At 42.3% G+C, this 20,072-nt stretch overlaps 1 protein-coding gene across 5 annotated transcripts in view; it reads left to right on the forward strand.

Annotated features, from left to right (window-relative positions):
- LOC142094428 (bactericidal permeability-increasing protein-like) overlaps positions 1–12,964 on the forward strand; it is a 42,421-nt gene extending 29,457 nt beyond the window's left edge. For all 5 annotated transcript variants that reach the window (XM_075176548.1, XM_075176549.1, XM_075176547.1 and 2 more), the window contains 3 exons: positions 4,068–4,128; positions 4,214–4,287; positions 11,921–12,964. In XM_075176548.1, coding sequence (XP_075032649.1) covers positions 4,068–4,128; positions 4,214–4,287; positions 11,921–11,983 — 198 coding nt within the window. In that variant the 3' untranslated portion in view covers positions 11,984–12,964. The remainder of the gene's footprint in view (positions 1–4,067; positions 4,129–4,213; positions 4,288–11,920) is intronic.
- Positions 12,965–20,072: the final 7,108 nt, after the last annotated feature.

The raw sequence follows: 20,072 nt of genomic DNA on the forward strand, positions 1-20,072 counted from the left end.
TGACATAGACGATGAAATGCCATCAACGTCGTCTTCCAAGCCCGATGCCCAATCTCGTAGTACCGGGCATGTAAAATCCAAAAAGCCCAAGTTAAGAAAAAGTAGCAAAAAGAGAAACTTTAAATCATCTGAGGAGAAACGTAAAGTTGCCAATATGCCATTTACGACACGGAGTGGCAAGGAACGGCTTAGGCCCTGGCCCGTGTTCATGACTAGTGGTTCAGCTTCACCCACGGATCTTAGCCCTCCTCCTCCTCCCCCCCCCTACAAAAAATTGAAGAGAGTTATGCTGTCAGCAACAAAACAGCAAACAACTCTGCCTTCTAAAGAGAAATTATCACAAATCCCCAAGGCGAGTCCAAGGGTGTTGGTGGTTGTCAAGCCTGACCTTCCCATCACTGTACGGGAAGAGGTGGCTCGGGAGGAGGCTATTGATGATGTAGCTGGCGCTGTGGAGGAACTTGATGATGAGGATGGTGATGTGGTTATTGTAAATGAGGCACCAGGGGGGGAAACAGCTGATGTCCATGGGATGAAAAAGCCCATCGTCATGCCTGGTCAGAAGACCAAAAAATGCACCTCTTCGGTCTGGAGTTATTTTTATCCAAATCCAGACAACCAATGTATGGCAATATGTAGCTTATGTAAAGCTCAAATAAGCAGGGGTAAGGATCTTGCCCACCTAGGAACATCCTCCCTTATACGTCACCTGAATAACCTTCATAGTTCAGTGGTTAGTTCAGGAACTGGGGCTAGGACCCTCATCGGTACAGGGACACCTAAATCCCGTGGTCCAGTTGGATACACACCAGCAACACCCTCCTCGTCAACTTCCTCCACAATCTCCATCAGATTCAGTTCTGCAGCCCAAGTCAGCAGCCAGACTGAGTCCTCCTCAATACGGGATTCATCCGAGGAATCCTGCAGCGGTACGCCTACTACTGCCACTGCTGCTGTTGCTGCTGTTAGTCGGTCATCTTCCCAGAGGGGAAGTCGTAAGACCGCTAAGTCTTTCACAAAACAATTGACCGTCCAACAGTCGTTTGCCATGACCACCAAATACGATAGTAGTCACCCTATTGCAAAGCGTATAACTGCGGCTGTAACTGCAATGTTGGTGTTAGACGTGCGCCCGGTGTCCGCCATCAGTGGAGTGGGATTTAGAGGGTTGATGGAGGTATTGTGTCCCCGGTACCAAATCCCCTCGAGATTCCACTTCACTAGGCAGGCGATACCAAAAATGTACAGAGAAGTACGATCAAGTGTCCTCAGTGCTCTTAAAAATGCGGTTGTACCCACTGTCCACTTAACCACGGACATGTGGACAAGTGGTTCTGGGCAAACGAAGGACTATATGACTGTGACAGCCCACTGGGTAGATGCATCCCCTTCCGCAGCAACAGCAACAGCTGCATCAGTAGCAGCATCTACAAAATGGCTGCTCATGCAAAGGCAGGCAACATTGTGCATTACAGGCTTTAATAAGAGGCACAACGCTGACAACATATTAGAGAAAATGAGGGAAATTATCTCCCAGTGGCTTACCCCACTTAGACTCTCATGGGGATTTGTGGTGTCAGACAATGCCAGTAACATTGTGCGGGCATTAAATATGGGCAATTTCCAGCACGTCCCATGTTTTGCCCACACCATTAATTTGGTGGTGCAGCATTACCTCAAGAGTGACAGGGGTGTGCAGGAGATGCTTGCGGTGGCCCGCAAAATTGCTGGACACTTTCGGCATTCAGCCAGTGCCTACCGCAGACTAGAGGCACATCAAAAAAGCTTGAACCTGCCCTGCCATCACCTCAAACAAGAGGTTGTGACGCGCTGGAACTCCACCCTCTATATGCTGCAGAGGATGGAGGAGCAGCAAAAGGCCATTCAGGCCTACACAGCCACCTACGACATAGGCAAAGGAGTGGGGATGCGCCTCAGTCAAGCGCAGTGGAGACTGATTTCCCAAAAGTATAATATGACTTAGACTTACAAACACTACACTTGAAAGATCGTGCCTTTAAATGAAAAAGTCAGTCTTCATTGCACAACTATGTGCAACAGGGACAGTTTTTTGGGTTTACAAAGTCAAACAATAACACTTTGACCCTGTCTGTCTGGGATCTCAATGACGAATTGTCTGTACCATGTTTGGAGGAGGTATTGTGGCCCCGGTATCAAATTGGGTACCGGGGCCACCCCACTATGCAGTCCAGATACTTGTTTGGTGGAATTCAGACACGTGGAGGGTTTTTTAATTATATTGTGGCCTCGGTACCAAATTGTGTACCGGGGCCACCACACTACGCAGTCAAGATAGATAGATGCGTATTGCGTATCATAGATAAAGTACATTCAGTGGTGTGGGGCAAATTGAAAAATATTCAAAATGCACTGACATTATCAAAAACAAGAGGTTGTCACACGCTAAAACTCCAACATGTATATGATGGAGAGGATGGAGGAGCAGCCGTATGTGTAGTGTAATGCAGATCTGTTGAAGGTTTTTTATATATTTTATTGTGGTGCCCAGTGCCCACTCCTCTACGCAGTCCAGGTACAATTATTGGTGCGAATCATAAAAGTTCAGGGTTTTTAATATATTGTGGTGACCCACTCCTCTACGCAGTCCAGGTACAATTATTGGTGCGAATCATAAAAGTTCAGGGTTTTTAAGATATTGTGGTGACCCACTCCTCTACGCAGTCCAGGTACATTTATTGGTGCGATTCATAAAAGTTCAGGGTTTTTAATATATATTGTGGTGACCCACTCCTCTACGCAGTCCAGGTACATTTATTGGTGCGATTCATAAAAGTTCAGGGTTTTTAATATATATTGTGGTGACCCACTCCTCTACGCAGTCCAGGTACAATTATTGGTGCGAATCATAAAAGTTCAGGGTTTTTAATATATTGTGGTGACCCACTCCTCTACGCAGTCCAGGTACAATTATTGGTGCGAATCATAAAAGTTCAGGGTTTTTAAGATATTGTGGTGACCCACTCCTCTACGCAGTCCAGGTACAATTATTGGTGCGAATCATAAAAGTTCAGGGTTTTTAATATATTGGGGTGACCCACTCCTCTACGCAGTCCAGGTACATTTATTGGTGCGATTCATAAAAGTTCAGGGTTTTTAATATATATTGTGGTGACCCACTCCTCTACGCAGTCCAGGTACATTTATTGGTGCGATTCATAAAAGTTCAGGGTTTTTAATATATATTGTGGTGACCCACTCCTCTACGCAGTCCAGGTACAATTATTGGTGCGAATCATAAAAGTTCAGGGTTTTTAATATATTGTGGTGACCCACTCCTCTACGCAGTCCAGAAAGATACCTTGTTGCAACGTTTTGGACTAATAACTATATTGTGAGGTGTTCAGAATACACTGTAAATTAGTGGAAATGCTTGTTATTGAATGTTATTGAGGTTAATAATAGCCTAGGAGTGAAAATAAGCCCAAAAACTTGATTTTTAAACTTTTTATGTTTTTTTCAAAAAAAATCCGAATCCAATACCTTAAATCCGAACCGAGACCTTTCGTCAAGTGTTTTGCGAGACAAATCCGAACCTCAAAAATAACGAAAATCCGGATCCAAAACACAAAACACGAGACCTCAAAAGTCGCCGGTGCACATCCCTAATATATACAATGCAAACATATGAGCTATAACTACTTTCGGTGAGCATGTAATGATGGCAGTTGTAGTGCACCGAGATCTGCCTGTATCATGCTTAACATGTAGAGATCAGCAAAACTTTTAAAACTGTTACACAACATATTTGACTCAATCTGCATTTAGCCACAAAATTCTTCACTTTCTATCAGTGGAACTTTGCCCTCGTATGTCTCGATTCACACAAACTGTCACTGCACCTTTGTACTTGTGTGTACTTTGTATGCAGCTTCTTACTAACTAAGTATCCCTGGAAATTATTTTAAAATATTGGAAACACTGTGTTTAGCTGACGGATGCACTTTATTTCATCTATTGCCAATTATTGTTAATATGCAAAAAAAAACATTAAGCCCTAAGTGTTTTACCTTTGTTTTTTTTACCAGGTGGATTCCATGCAGAAAACCCTGAGTTTTGGACTAAAAATCGTTCTTCCATTCCTGAATGGTACTATTCTACTAATTATACGTTGGAGAATCTCTGTAGTTTAATTGGTAATGACCTCTGCCTTCTCTTATTAATTTGTCTACAGAACGACTCAAGACAATGGTCCACTTGCCGACCGAGCTTCTCCGTCTCCAGAACCCCAGGGTTCGTGTGCTGAAGGTGAAGATTTTCTCTTGCTCTTTTTGTTAGGCACTATTCTGAAGAGGTGGTTCAGATAGCATCTTCACCCTAGTTAGCAACATAGGGATCTCTCACCACTTTTTTACATTTATCAAAGGGTTAACACTGAGATATCATTGATTTTATTTCTCTGGCATTAACATAGACCGCTGTCCCCATAGACCGGCAGCATTAGGTATTTATTATTATTATCTTAGGTAATTTATTTATTATTAGCTCAGGATGGTGTTACAGGTAATTTTCAGTGGGATCCAGCTGAAGCCTTTTTGGCTTCACTGGATCCCAGCAAGGGTAATTGCGCACAGCGCTTTCTCCATTCACCGCTAGTATTAGGCTTGTGGCATTCAGAAAAAATTCTTAGGAGGGGGTTCAACGCCGGGGCTCCCTGAACAGCCCTAGCATAGTAAATTGCAGTGCTGCTTCTTTATATACTGCTGTGATTTACAGCAATACATATTAATGCCTACTGTACTGGGTCATAAATAGACCCCTTAGTGTCTAATTTACAAAGTGCTCTGAATGTGCACCACAAATCGGTTTGGTTTTGCACTAGTGTGCCTATCTGGACCACCAATCGCATTTTAAGGTCCACGGCTACTTTACAATGTTTCAAGTTGCCCCGCAGACTAGATGTTCTCCTACATTTTTGGGCAAGTGGAAAAATCTGAAGGGGCGTAAGAGAGTAAGAGACTAAGCATAACTTTGATTCCAGCCACCTACCACTTTATAACCCCTTTTATTACAGAACCTTTTCTGTTTGTCTCAGAGTACTGCCCGGTTCTGACTAATTTCTGTCTTAAATTAAACATGAGAGAGGTACAATTACATGTGCTAGAATTTTTTTTATTTTGGCCAAAGTGGGTTAAAAATGTGCTTCTCTGCTGAAGTGCAACTGGAAGGTGCAAAATGCACCCCATTATAAGTATAGGTCTCTCAGCTGGTACAAAATTCAAATGACCTAGTTTTAATAATTTTGCTCCATGAACTGAAATATTATTTTTTCATGGGTCTGCAATACCAGGCACACACCCCTGCACCTAATAGCACTTAGCAAAGAACGCCATTCCTCCGCTCAGCTTATTCATTAAGGAAGTGTCAAATGTAGCTCCTACATAAATGCTGCCATTTTTTGCTCCGTACACCCAAGTGCATGTGCAGGAATTGGGGCACACAACTATACACGTGAGACATCACCAAAGAGGACTCCTCAATTTTACCGATTGTAAACGGCCTCCACAGGAGGGACAGGTTGGTCTACACAGGCCGATTTTGAAGTTGGTGGTGTATCAAAGGTGTTCCTTTTAAGTACAGATTAGGTCCATTAATAGATTTTGTTTTTCAGGACAGGATTCTTTAAATCAGGTGATGGAGGTAAATGTGCATTTAGGGAAGCATCTCCCGTAGAAGGATTTCAAATCTCCAGCTAGTCAGAGGTGGGAGGCACCTAACATCATCCCTATATGTATAATAGATGTATTTTGAACCTTCAACAAACTCATCACATCTTAAGGCATACTTCCACAAATGTAATACAAGCACACAGCATACATGTAATAATGACATTCTTGGTGTACACTCTCACTCATGATCAATATAAGACATAAATTAAGCTGTAGTATTTTTTGGGGGAGAATAACGTAAAGGTGTAAATGAAGGGGGTGCTTCTCAAGTGGAAGTAAGGTGGACTTTGATGTGCACATATTCTGGAGTATTCACCAATCCACAAACATAGAAGCAGGTTGCTCTTCTGTGAAGTTTCCGAAGACTGAGAAGTGGGCATGCACATTGAAAGGCACTCGGGGGACAATTAAAAAGAGCCAGACGGTAAGAGTCACTTATGTCTTTTGTGGCCTGAGGTACAGTTTATCCCACTCAAGCTGCACTCCCAAGGTGAGCAGAATGCGGCCTAAATGAGAACCAAAACTTCACGTTTTTAAAGCTCTCTTATATGATATATCTGTTTGAACTATAAAGAAATATAATTATATAAAAAGAAAGGCTTTCTGAAAACTCTGTGACAATGGCTGCTACAACCATTATTTTAAACAGCCTAATTGAAGCACTAACAGGGGAGGAATTATGGTGAATGCAATGGGTGCAGCGAATACGGTGTCCGGAGGTTAGAGAGGTCTGTCCATGCCAGGGTGCCACCACATCCGTGGATCACTTCTCCCCTCAGATCTTCACACTGATCCCAAAAAAGCAGAGACCTCTATTGACCAGGGTGAGGCAAGAATTGCATCACTAGGCCCCTACGTAAATTTTGGTATGAGCCCGGCAATGCACTGTTCCGCCCCTGAGCACCAACAGGATCAAAACACAGCATTGTCAGTCTCCATAGCAAAATTTGGTATAGAACCCAGAGAAGCCTGTTTACTCTTATGAGCAGGTTCAGGGTCAGATACATGACCTGTGAAGCCCCGTGAAGTAGTCTTGTTCTGAGTATGCACCTCTTCTGATCTTAACACCAGAATATGGGCCCCGTATTGTTGATTGTTTTACCACTACCATCATTGATCTTGTTGTAGTTCTATATTTGTGCTAATAATTTCTGCCCTTCTCCTTCATCTGCATCCCCCCCCTTTAATACATCAGACTATTTTAGGAGAGTCCCTATTAGAGACCTAGAAAGGGGCGAGACTTAAATTAAGTGTGTAGAGTTTTGTACAACTTGTGCGTTACTGGATGAATTGGGGTGGGGCTTATTTTGTCCCGATTTTGCATGTTGGGAGGTATGTAGAAGTACTTTACTTTCTTAACCAACTTCTTACAACTTTTTAAATTGGAGATTTAGGTCTATGTGAGCATGTACTAGAAGTGGGCTTGGCCATGTGCCATGGTGGTGTGACTAGCGCTTCTTGAACCGCTGACCCCCAACCCTCTTCCCAACAAGCACCCCTTTAATTCCATGCACACCAGTGGCAGTGGACATACCTTCCAGCCCAGGGGACGACTGTACCTAAATCGGGACAGTTGGATGATGTATACTTATCAGTTATTTAGTCCGAGAGGAGAATGGCTGAAGGAGAGGATAGCAGGAGGACAAAGTACTGATCTCCAAAAGATCACTTGTGTAACCAAACTCACTAACTAATTGTGCATTTAGGTGCAAAAGCTGCACTGAACCATAGGAACCAGACAGACTCTTGCTTGTATTGGCTAGGCAGATAACAACTGTTTGCTGTGTTTCAGTTACATTTTGCACCTAACTGCAATGATAGTATTGTACTGTAAATTTTTTTTTTTTTCTTTATTGAAGCCTAAGCTTCACTCAGTGCAGTGCAAAGACTGTGCTGGGGTCTTCCCTAAAAGGAAAGAGCCCATTTCTTCACATTTGCCAGGAGCCAGAAGGCCCCAGAGTGGGACAAAGGTCTTCAGGTCCCCTTCACTTAAGCTAGGGAGGACCCCTTGACATCCTGAAACTCCGGAGCCAAGAGGCTCCTTTGGAGGCAAGGATCTTTAGGCCCCCATCTGCCGCATGTCTTGGGCATGTCTTTCTCCCTGAGATAGGCCAAAGCTTTTCCTGGGAACTGGTTCTTCAGCTCCCCACAGAAGGAGGGAGCCTCCTATGACTAGGGGAGAGGATTGTCCATAAGGATCTATACCAACCCCCCCACTCACAAAAAAACGTGCCACAAACAAAGAAAAAACGTGCAAGAATGTGTATAGTGTGGTGCAAGTGTATAATTAATAAATAAATTGTGCCATTTCAAACCCCAGCTTCTCAGCCGGTTATAAAATAAAATTGTCCCCACCTTGGACAAGATGCTAGGGCAAAGGAAAAATGGTGCTACCTGAAATTTAAAAGTACTTAGTACTAAATTACTCTGAGCATGTGGCAGCTCCATCACCAGTGCATTTTCAGACACCCCCAGGGGCACATAGAACTTGGCCTTCAAGCACCTGGCCTCTTGGCCAGAGGGTCAAGCAATGTCCCGCTGCCTAAGAGGCACCTTTAAGACCCATTGTGTACATGGGCATCTGCACTTGATCTTAGCCAAAAGGCTGAGAAGGGATTGTATTGGAGCATTAACGCGTCACACTGAAATCTCTTTACCAAAATATATAATATAAAAGCAGGCAATATTTTCACATTTACTTTCATGTACACTACTTAATTGAAGAGAGAAAAATGTCCCTTTAAATTAGAGATGTTCAAACTGACACATTTATTTATAAAATAAAATGAAATTTTCACATGATCAGATTTTACGATATTTGGATGCAGATAGTTTAGGCTTTTCACTTACTAAGAGTTGTAGTCTTATTCAAGTGCATAATGTTATATCAGAAACACAACTATATAGTAACTCCCAAAAGCCCATTCATATGTCACATGGTGATATTGGGCTAATCAGTGAGCAGTAAATGCTGGACAGGTGTCATCACAGGTGGTAAAATACATAAAAGGGAACCAGTCCAGCAGCAGAGCTCTGTATACTGCAACAGGGTCAGTGGTTTCAGACTGTGGGGAGTTATAAGCCAGCCAGGTAAATGTGTATTCTTAATATATTGTGTGACTGCTTCCATCCACAAACTGTGTGATAATTGTGTTGGTGTGAACAGGAAACTTGTAAATGAATAGAAAACTACTTACAGATCTGTAAATCAGGGTATAAATTAAGTGATTAAAGTAATGTAGGAAAAAATTGTTAACTTAACCCACCCCCAAGAATGTCTGTGGCTCCCTTATCTTATTATGGGTTTGATGTATACCAGATGTAGCAGCTTCAAGACCTGTTCAGATTGATTTTTTTATAGAACAATTTATTTTCACCTGTAAAGTTGATAAAAGGGCTACATGCAATGTGTGGTTTTGGGACATTGTCTAAAGTGTTTGAATGTTCAATGCTGGCTGTCTAATGTAAAATGTAGACTGGGTGCAGTTTATCCAATATGTAACACTTGCCTGATAAGCGTGTACAACCCTTAGAAAATGGTCTAACTGATTGGGGGTGACCACTGTGGTATTAGACTTTTGCCAACATACATGGTGATGCTCTCTTTTAGTTTGTTAGCAGCACTAAATGTACTCCATCACCTATGACTCCTTCACTTTCACTTGAAGTGGTTTTTTTTTGTGTATGTCTTTATTGCAGGAATATAACATCTTATCACTGCTATTTAGCATTTGAATTTTGATGTGGTACATAAGGTAACAACAGTATATGGGGTCTGGACTGACCAGATTTTTAAAATTAAATAAGAATGCTTATTTTAAATCTGCTGGGGGGGATGGGGGCTCACTTGTTTTGAGTGGGCCCCAGCCTTGAACATATATTTGTTGCTATGCAGCATTATGGGAGCAGGGCCTGCCTTTACCGTACTTTCTGGTGGCTGGTCCTGGGGGAGGATGAGAATGAGCTGCCTTCCTTTCTATAACCACCCTCTGTTCCCCTCCTCCACCTCTCCTCCCATCCTGATCATCCTCTCCCCTCTCTACAAGGGGCTGTGCGGCTTCCTCTATCTGCTTTGGAATATAGGTAAATTCAATAGGGTGATTATTGTTGTTTCAGTGTTTATAATACGTAGGGTGGGTATTATTGGTAAGGGTGGAGTAGGTATTAATGTTATGTGAGACTATCTTGAAAATGCCCAGGAGGTCCGTGATCACCTGGATATATCCCCTGTGCAAAGGCAGACTCTGGGCTGTGCTAATACTAGTAAAACCTTTCCTACAGACAGGATATCTCAGTTCATTACAGGACTTTCCTCTCTTGCAGTGGTAAGGGGCATATGGGGAAGTCGTCGAGGGGGGGGGGGGGGCATATTGTTATTCCAGGTGTCATGGTTCCACTCTATACCTCTACATCCACCAGACCGAGGGAGTGCAATGGTAATGGATCGGGGCCTGGGCCCACCCACCCAATTCATTGTGCGGCCCAGTACGCGTTTCATTTGTACTAGGCCGAGCAGCTCCCTGGTGATGCTGGCAGTGGCTAGAGGGGTCTTACTCAGGGCCATCTTAACAACATTATGGGCCCCTGGGCAAAGCAGTGCACCGGGGCCCCTGGCTATAGATATATAGATACAGATATAGATATAGATATATAGAGATAGATGTACTTGCTCAGTGACCCTTGTAGGTTTTTTATTTTGCAGGATTATTTATTCTCATTAAGAGCCGTGCCTATGGGGCCCCCTTGCCCGTGGGGCCCCTGGGCAGCTGCCCATCGTGCCCAATGGAAAAGATGGCCCTGGTTTTACTGCTTTGTCAGCCAGTAGTTGGTCCATCTGCACATGCATGAAAATAAAGTTTTATAAATATTTAGAAAATGGGCTTTATTTAAATAAAGCTCCCCACACACATGTACCGGCACTGGCCATAGTAAACTGGCCCTTGGCATAGGCGCTAGTCTTCACCTCCATCGGGGTTTTGTTGCAAAGCAATTTCACCCATTGTGAAATGACCCCTTGGAGATGAATCGTCATATAAGCTAACAGGATCTGTTTCGTTGTTTATTTGTTCACTGAGTAATGTGTGGTATGAGATCACTTATATTTGTATGATCCATTATTGTAAAACAAGTATATTGATATGTATTTGTTTCAATATAAGAGGTTGTAATAGTTTTTGTATAGTAGTAAGCCTTATGTCTAGATCAGCCTTTACCATCATGTTCTGTTTGTCTGGTTTCTTCTGTTTAAATGTTTGCCAATTTCTCTTTACAGGTAATACATTGTGTAGCTCTAGTAGACCAGTTTAGTAGTAGTTCAGGAGATGCAGCTGCTGTGAGGCACTGGGTGGTGCTATGGGGCTCACAAATGTCTAGTGACGCCACTGACATGCAGTTCAGTTGCTCTTTAAGTGGTTTGTTCAACTCCACTTAGCCGGTTATACCCTCGCCCTCTAGCTCTTCACACACCACAGGTGGTACTTCGGTGGGGGGTGGGTGGGTTCTCTTGAGATTTTATAATTAAATAAATGAAGCAATGAAGTGTTTGGTTAGAGTGGTGCTGTCACTTTATCCATGACTAGGCAGGAGATTCTAATTACCCAGGCTGGCTGTGTAGTGAATGAGGCACATGATTGGAAGGCAGTAGCCAGGGGCTAACTGGAAAACTTTAACCCGGGGGGAGCGAGACCCTGCTCAAGGGAGCCCACTAAAGAACCGGCATGGGGGACAGATGCCCCTGGCTGCAGCTCCTGCCCAATCACAAATTACTAGTAAACTCAAGCCATAGTCCAGTCCTCATTGCTGGCGCCTCTTCTGCCTGCTGTCAAACATCACTCTCAAGCAATTCATTCCAGGTATTTGTAAAGGTTTTGGGGAGGAACTCCCTGCAGTGCTATATGGAGATAGGTGTGGATAATTAGAGTGGTGGGGTTGTCCAAAAAATAGAAAACCCCTTCATGTTGAAAGGACAGTATCAAACTACGGTGTGCAAATACAATATGCATCGGGTATAACTTTACACAACTGGTTAGCATTGCAGCAAGCTGGAGCAAAGTGTAGGCTCCAGCATTATAGCCAACATCTACTACCAGATGGTCAGACTAATCACACAGTGCGGCCTTCTTTCATACACACATCACTTCTTGTGACTCTATCACTGTCTGCATATTCTACCAGCAATTGTATCCTGACCTGAACATTCTCTCTTCTTGTAGGGGTATTTAGTAATCGTAACCGATCTACAGGTGTCTACGCCCTCCCCAAGATTTGAAGAATGAAAACCTGTCTAATAACCAGAGTCACATTTCACTGATCAGCACTAGTGTGACAGCTGCTGGACCACAAAATTGAAATTTTATCTTTAATTTTATTTAGTAAATCAAAATGTCTTTCTAAGAAATTGCTATGCTGGATAAGTTATACAGACAACACTGATGCTTGATGACCCTCTGTTTCACTGCACCCCTCCCCCTCTTCATAGCCAGCTGTCAGACAACTCTGGGAGGTGGGCTGAAACTGTTTGGGCAGCAAGTGAATGAATCCTGACATTCTCAGTCCATCTCAGGACAGTTTAGGCCAGGAGGTGGGCTGGTAAGTGAGCCATCAGCCTGCCTCCTGGAGCCACAATGACAGAACCATGCTCTGGCTCAAGTGCCAGAGCATGGCATTAAGCTTGGTATCAGGAGGTGGGGTGTCGCGTCGCTACTATATATTATAATTTTTTAACGTTATCATTCTTGTCAGTACCTTGTAGAGGTAAATACAAGGTATTTGTTTTCATTTACATCCAGTATAACAGGTGTAAGGTGTAAATTAGGGAAAGCTATATACTAGAGGAACTGTTTAGACCAATACAAAGTATACCTCTGGGATATCGGAGGAGTTATGGAAGGTCAAACCTTTTAAACTATTTTTGGACAAGCCATAACTGACACCCAGGAGACACATCCTCCCCCACTTTAACATATACATTGCCTCTCTGAATGCTGTCCCATTTCAACCAGCTTAAGAACCCTGTGTTGGAGAGGGTAGATTGTCACCTCTTGGCATCTCAATCTAATTGAAGTACTGTCCATCTCATTCTGCCTGCACAAGGCATACAGATTAACATACGTAAGTTTATGCTCTGCAATGTCATCCCATTTAGAACTGTCATGCATTTATTTTTGTATGTCACTTTTTTTTTTTGTTTTTTGTTTTTTTGGTATATCAAAATGTCCTGTACCTCTTTGTATATTAAATCTAAAATTTTATAAGTTTTTCTCTTGATACTCTAAAAAATCCATTAGCCTTTTATAAAAAATATTGTTTGACCATGTTAATCCTTTGGATGCTGGTGTGTGAATTAATGTATTTGACTAACAAGTCTAGTGTGCCAGCATGCACATGTGTGTAAAAGTTTCAAAGTGTTAACTCTTTGATTGCTAGTGTGCATTTCTAACCTGGGTGTAACAAGGAGCATAGTGTGTCCGTATCGGGGGTCCTATTGCGCTTATTCAATTGTATGGGGATTTTTCTGTTTGGCTGTTTACTGTATGGGGGTTACAAACAATTTCAGCGCTCAATATTTCACATATTTCACAAACCTATCACAGGTTAGAGATTTGCTGAATTGCATCCAAAGTCAGGGACACTGTGAGCGTGTTCATGACTCAGTCACTGCCCTCCCCTGCTCCCAGCCATAAGTCACCTGCAGTTTTCTGATCTCTAGGTCCTGGGTGCTCTGTCTGCTGAAGACCCATCACAGGTGTTGATTGAGCGCAGGTCCCTGTATGGCTGATGTGGCTCTGCCCCTGTGAATTGAGTGATACCCTCCACTATCTGAGACTTGGCCCTGTGACTGGCCAATACAACTTTCACCTGCCGGGGACAATTTGGCTCCAAACAGTGTTCCCTTACACAGCCTGACTAAAGAGCCACCTTTATTGATTTACAGACTTTCAGATTCCCATCTAGAGGGCTGTTACCTCTGAAAGACCCATATAAAATATAGATCTTGCTATGAAAAATACAAGGCTCCTACTGCCATCTAGTGGCCATCTTGGATAGTACATTTGTCTCCATTATATTGTGTCACTGGCTCTTTGGTACTACTGAACAATCCTTTAGCTTCCAGCAAAATGTACTCCTTTTTAAAGGAGCATTATACGACTCGCTTCATTGTAACCCACACTCATTGACATGGCTTGAATCTCCCTCGGGAGCAGTGCCTGACAAATTTTCTATGTAAGTACCTAACTAGATAACTTTTGGTGTATTTGGAGGAATCTCATTACCACCAGCTACTTTTTTTTTTTTCTCTCTCCATGGGTAAGCACAAGACAACTTCTGACAAGATGGAACATACCAGGGAGATAGAGAATCCCCACATCAAATGTGCATGTGCCAATTTCTCAAGAATACTCCTGTCAATAACTCATCCTTGTCTTCTGGGCACCTTCCCTCTCTGGATGATTACCTCCCCCCCCCCCCCCCCCCTCCCTTAGACTCCTCTGAAATGTCCTCCCTATTGGGAAATAAAACAGGAATCTGAGCTTCTATAACACATCAAATCCCTGTCCACAAAGCAGGACATCTTAGTTTCTTGCAATTTTTGCTCCAAAGCCATCAGCTGTTTTTAGCATCCATGCTGAACTTTCTACTTTAGTTTAATTCTGAACCATCAAGAGATGTAATATGTAGACTTCATTACTATTCCCAGAAAGAGAAAATTCTACAGAACGTGAATTCTCTGGATAGAATTGACTTTGATGGTAACATGAGTCAGGTTTTCCATGGTCTCTCCTGGCAGAAAGTAGAGCTGTGTAAGCACAGCATCAAATATCGTTGGGACTTCCCTATCGGTTTACAAACCTCCCACAATGGTAAACACGTTCAAAGGATCCTTCTGATCTTGGTCAGATATGCTCCTCTTTGGATCTTTCGAAACCCACTCGTCCGGATTGGCAAGAATGGTCAACTCGTCTGAAGCCTTTGCCTCTTCGCAATGGGATAGGTGGCGGAAAGTGCAGAGTCCAGTTAAAAGATCCAAGGCCCTGTCATGTGGGAACAGTCTATATGACCCAAAGCTGCCCATCCCTAAGCTCCCCTGATCAGATCGCTGTTTGAAACTAGTTTTGTTTATTGCAGCTGGTATTCAATTTTATTATCCTAATTGCCTGTTGCTAATTGGTTATATTGTCCTTATGTTATACTGCATATATTTCTCGACTCCTGAGCTGTTTGTAGTAGACCACCTGGAGCCAGTAACTGGATACACTAAACAATGTTCTTTTCAACAGGTTTTCTCACCACTTATGCTGTTTAGTGTGGTCAGAGCCGTAACTTAGAATTCTAGCACCTGGGGCGAGAAAGACAAATGCAGCTCCCCCTAGCCCTCAATTTTAACCAAATGAACCTAAAATATTCCTAAATTGCTCCCCCCTTCAGCGTTGCACCCTGGGCGGTCGCCACTGTCGCACAGCCCTTGTTACGGCCCTGAGTGTTGTGTTGGATATGGATCATTGGATTGACAGTGGCCTTTTGACTTTACGCTGCCTCAATATTCCCTTCTCGGGGTCAAATCCGTCACATTCAATGTCTGGCAATGTTGATTCTTAACCTCATCTTTTTTTTTACTTGTATTTTGTGGAGATATTTGTAGTATTTTGTTCTGCCAATAACTGATGTAACGCAACACTCTTTTTGGGTGAAATGTACAATTTATTTTCATCTGTGCTCTTTTATTAGTATTTAGGCTCCTAACCAGGACCAGGCAGCCTTCTTGTCTGAGTCTCTGGAGATGTTGGAAACCAGGGTGAAGGGCAATTTAGTCTTGGGTGGTGACCTAAACTGGGCAATGGAACCTCATTAACAGCTCTGGTGTCTCCTGGAGACATCCCCAACTAATGCATTTACAGGTAAAACTTATCTTACACAACTTCCAATTGGCTGACTCCTGGCACTTCCTGCTTCCATCCGACTGACTATACCTTCTCCTATCCTCACTCTGCCTACTCTAGAATAGATTCAGTCAGACACTTACATTTGGTAAACACAAAGGATGCCGCATAGGTCAATGACATGGTTGCACCATGCACAGTCTACCTCCCGTTATCCCTTAGCCACAGCCGCTCTAAGCAGTGAACATGGAGACTGACCAAATTACTTCTGAGATTCTTACTGTAAATCTGATTGGTCTAAAGAAAAAAAAGCGGAAATAGCAGATTACCTTCAACATGGCAATTTCCCCAAAATTTAAGCTAGAAAAACCTTAGATGAACCTTTTACCTTATAACTGGAAACTGAAATTTTGTCCAACCCGCACAAGTTAGGCTAGGATGGTTTCTCCAAAACGTATTGTAAATTCTTTGGTTCAAAGTTCAACCCCTCCCCCCCAACACTCATTCCTACTCCTGAGAACCCTTAACAAGATATTGGATGAGGTAGGCATCTCCCAGCAGTCATTAGAAGCACAAGTCACTCTCATTCCAAAGGAGGGGGAAGGACCAGTCTGTGCTCCAGCTACAGATCAATTTCCTTGTTGAATGTTGACTTGACATTGATTGCTAAAATGATTGGCAACCATCTTAAGCTCCTTTTACAGTCATTGATTCATAGTGGTCAGGCTGGTTCTTCCTCGCCTCTAAATATCTTTTGCACTGTCCCAATTCCAGTCCCAAGGACAACTTGTAACTTTTAAGCTGAAATATTCCATGTATTATCTAACAGCATGTTCCCCTGTATAACAGACATCTGTCCCAGCCTAAGTGGGAGGTAGGCCTCTCTGTACCATATTAACCAGCAGCCAAAACATCTCCATTTACTGCAACCGATGCTACGGTAGCCTCCTTGTTATGGGTATGTTTTAAATAGCACTCTTTATGTATACTGTGTGGTTGGATGTGATACTTCCCCACTCCAAGGTGTGATGGTCTGCTCATGAATTTCCTAATCAGTTTTTGTAGTGGTATATGCATTTTAAGTTTCAACTCTTGTCCTAACTCGCTCTCTCATAGCAGTTTACCCACTCCTATATTGGCTAACCTGCTCAGACAGCCACTAGAAGGTGCAGTATTTTGGTGCTTACTTGAGTTTATGGCAGGGGTGGAGATGCGTTCTATATGTAGATATAAAACCAATGTCCCATCTTACACTCCTGGGTGTTGTGAGCTGGATGTTGCTACTGACGAGGGGTTATGGCTCATGCTGGACTGAGTGAAGAACTCGAGTGCTACTGATGGACTACATGGATCAGCAAGTCTTCTTCTTTCATCTGAATTTCCTGCAGGTAATGCAGGTCTGTGTGCATGTCAAAAACAGGGTCACTGTGAAACACAGCTGCTATGTTACCAGTGTCAGGAGATGAGCTTCTGTAGCCTAGGATCAAGCCTGGAGTGGATACCCCAAGGTTGGCCATTGTATAGTGTTCTCTGTATTCCTGATTTACACTCCCTTTCTTGCAGTGTGATCTTGTTTAAACATATTCTGCAAAGTGCTATAATCACTGGTGTGCTTTGCCTTAAACTTAATGCATGCTTTTATTAGCTATCCGCATGGGTGTGTAAATGTTCCCACAATGCTGAGTGGACACATGGTGTAAGGTAGCCTGCTAACCTTTGCAAGAGAATTTGCTGGGTAATACCAGGTACATTCCTCTTGTGGGCCAGGTTATTTGGGACACAGATTTAATACTCCATCTGTTTAATGAACCCTAATGCATATTTATAAACTGCAAACCTAACTAAAGACCATTTACACAGTCCCAGCTCTTTCTATTGTTTGTTTTTCTCTTATTATTGAAGGCATTTTGTGTCTAGATGCAATACAAAACTGTGTTTTATTTCAGCATTTATTCATGCTTTTCCATTACCACAATGTCACATATCACATTAGTGTTTTGTGGACTGTATACTTTTGAGAGAATATAACTGTCAATGAGACTGTCCACGATCTCTAGTGATAAAACTCCTGGGGAATTGTCCTTCTATTGCATTGTAAAGGAATTACAGTATATATTTATATTCCAGGTCTCCAACCTGTATGATGCTGTGGGAACTTTCATTTTAGTGTCGGTGATGTGTGCCTTGAACACAAATATTAAATATTTATATATTAACTAAGTGATTAAACCCTTACTGAAGTGGTTCCATGGGATTTGGGGTGAAAATGGCTGCTATTCCAGTTCCTGCAGTGCTGGAGTGTCCCCCCATCCCTTATGGTCGTGTGAAAGGGCTTTTATTGGTGCCTCTGAGATTCAAATGAATCAAATTGCATTCGTAGAATTCCCGGAGCGACAGTCTCCCTGGAGCTCTGATGGCTTAAAATCAACTTATTCAAGTGAAAAATAATGTATTTGTTCAATCTAGTTGCTTAAAGGGAAAATACATACTTATTAAATAAAACATTAGTTGAAGATTGAATGACTCAGCACAGCCAACATGTTAGCTTGGAGACTTCAGGACGGAATTCTGACCATAGCCGTAAAAGTGGAGTTTTTATACTATTTGAACAACGGGATGAATGCATACAAATACATTATTACGATGTTATACAACAATTCCAAAAGGAAGTTCATTATAATATGCAATTTTTGTTTCTCTGGGTGAATGGAATGGTGACTTTTTTTTTTTTGTTTTCCCCCCTCAGGCAACGGAGATCTGGCTTTAAATTGACCCCAAAAAAAAAGGGTAAATATTAATTAGAAACATTACAATTAGTAAAGTCATATTTAGTCATAAATTAATAAGGATTTACCAACATATATGCTAGTAATACCTTCCAAGACTCTAAACCTTTTATTTAATAAGATATTGACAGAGATTATGGTCTAGTATTTCCCTGAATGTTAATCAGGGCCTCACATAATCAAATACTTTCCACACCTAGGTGTTTACGAATGACTTGTGAATACAATAAAAAGCTGTTTATACGTGCAAATCTAGTTACTCACACAAAATGACTCATTCAAAATATGTAGTGACAGGGATTTTGTTTAATATAGGAATCTTGAGTTTTATTTGTCTTATTAAAGATAAATATAGCGTCATGGTAAAATACAATGAACCGATTTTTGTTTCTTTAATCATATTGAATGATTAAAAACCACACTTTAACAGGCTCTAGTAAAATATGCTCCAGGGGCTGGAGCTCAAAGTTTGGATTGGAGAATTAAAGAAAAACCTTGGAGCCCAAACTTGGTTGAACCAAAGTGAAGGAGAGGCAGAGCCCCCCCCTTTTTTTTTTTTTTTTTTTTCTCCCCCGTCCTGGCAGTTTGTGGACAGGGTAAATCACACCCCAGTGCTGCTGAGTAATAAATTAAATGTAAAGAAGAGATCCAAGCGGCTTTATGTGCAAGGTAGCAGAATCAACCTAGACTGGTTACAGGGATTGTGCTGGATTAATCCCTGCCAACATACATATGGCAAACTGTATATAAAGGACAGAAATGCCCCATAAAAAACTTTCAGTGCCTTTTAAGTGGTGTGTGCTCTAAAAACCCACTTCTAAAGATCCTGGCTTATTCCTCCAAGAGACATTTACATGCCGTATTCCTGCAGCCTACCGATAATATCGATTTCTCTTATGCAGCCGCTGGCTGTCCTGTGCCCTGGTCAGAACTAAGCAGTTGGAGTCTCCAGCGAGCTTAATAGGCAAAGTTACTGCAGCAGTTACAATGTTAGTTGTGGACGTCCTATAATATTTGGAGCTGGTGCCTATGGGGTTTGCCTGCATCTGACTACTCACAAGGGCTGTTCTAAATTCACAGCTAAAAAAACATAAATGCATCAAATATGTGGGACCTCAATGTGGAGCACATCAAACCTATATTTACTGTTGCCATCTGCAGTTCAATAATGGTATTGCTGTACACCTCTACAATGCAGCAAAATGAGCTACTGAAAACCCTAAACCCATAATACAAAACAAATGGTCATAGTCTGCAGAAATCCAAACTTTAAGCAAATCAGCAACTGTTTATTTTACCAATAGATGTTTGATCCGACGTGGTGTATAGTGTTATATGGTTCAAAGTTTTCTACAAATGGTTTAAACACTCTTGGGGGTAAATGTATTTTACAATATATGTATATTTACAGTGGTGTAATTACCAGGGTATAGGTTGTTCCTCACTGCAGTGTCTCTGGAAGCTTAATGAGCTACCTGCTTTGTAACCACTACTGGGGCTTCAAGTCCCTTGCATTATATCCTACACACAAGCTGGCATTCTAGGGATCAAAAAATTCTGAGAAAGGATACACCAGAGCTCCTCCTTACCTCTGAGTGGAGGACAACCTATACAAGCCAAATTATATGGTGGAGGTGGCCAGTCATTAAAGAAGTGGGGAGAGCAGGTACGTATTGGTTTTCACTAGAAACCTTGATGGT

Source organism: Mixophyes fleayi, chromosome 6 (genome assembly GCF_038048845.1).
Source record: "Mixophyes fleayi isolate aMixFle1 chromosome 6, aMixFle1.hap1, whole genome shotgun sequence".
NCBI lineage: Eukaryota > Metazoa > Chordata > Amphibia > Anura > Limnodynastidae > Mixophyes > Mixophyes fleayi.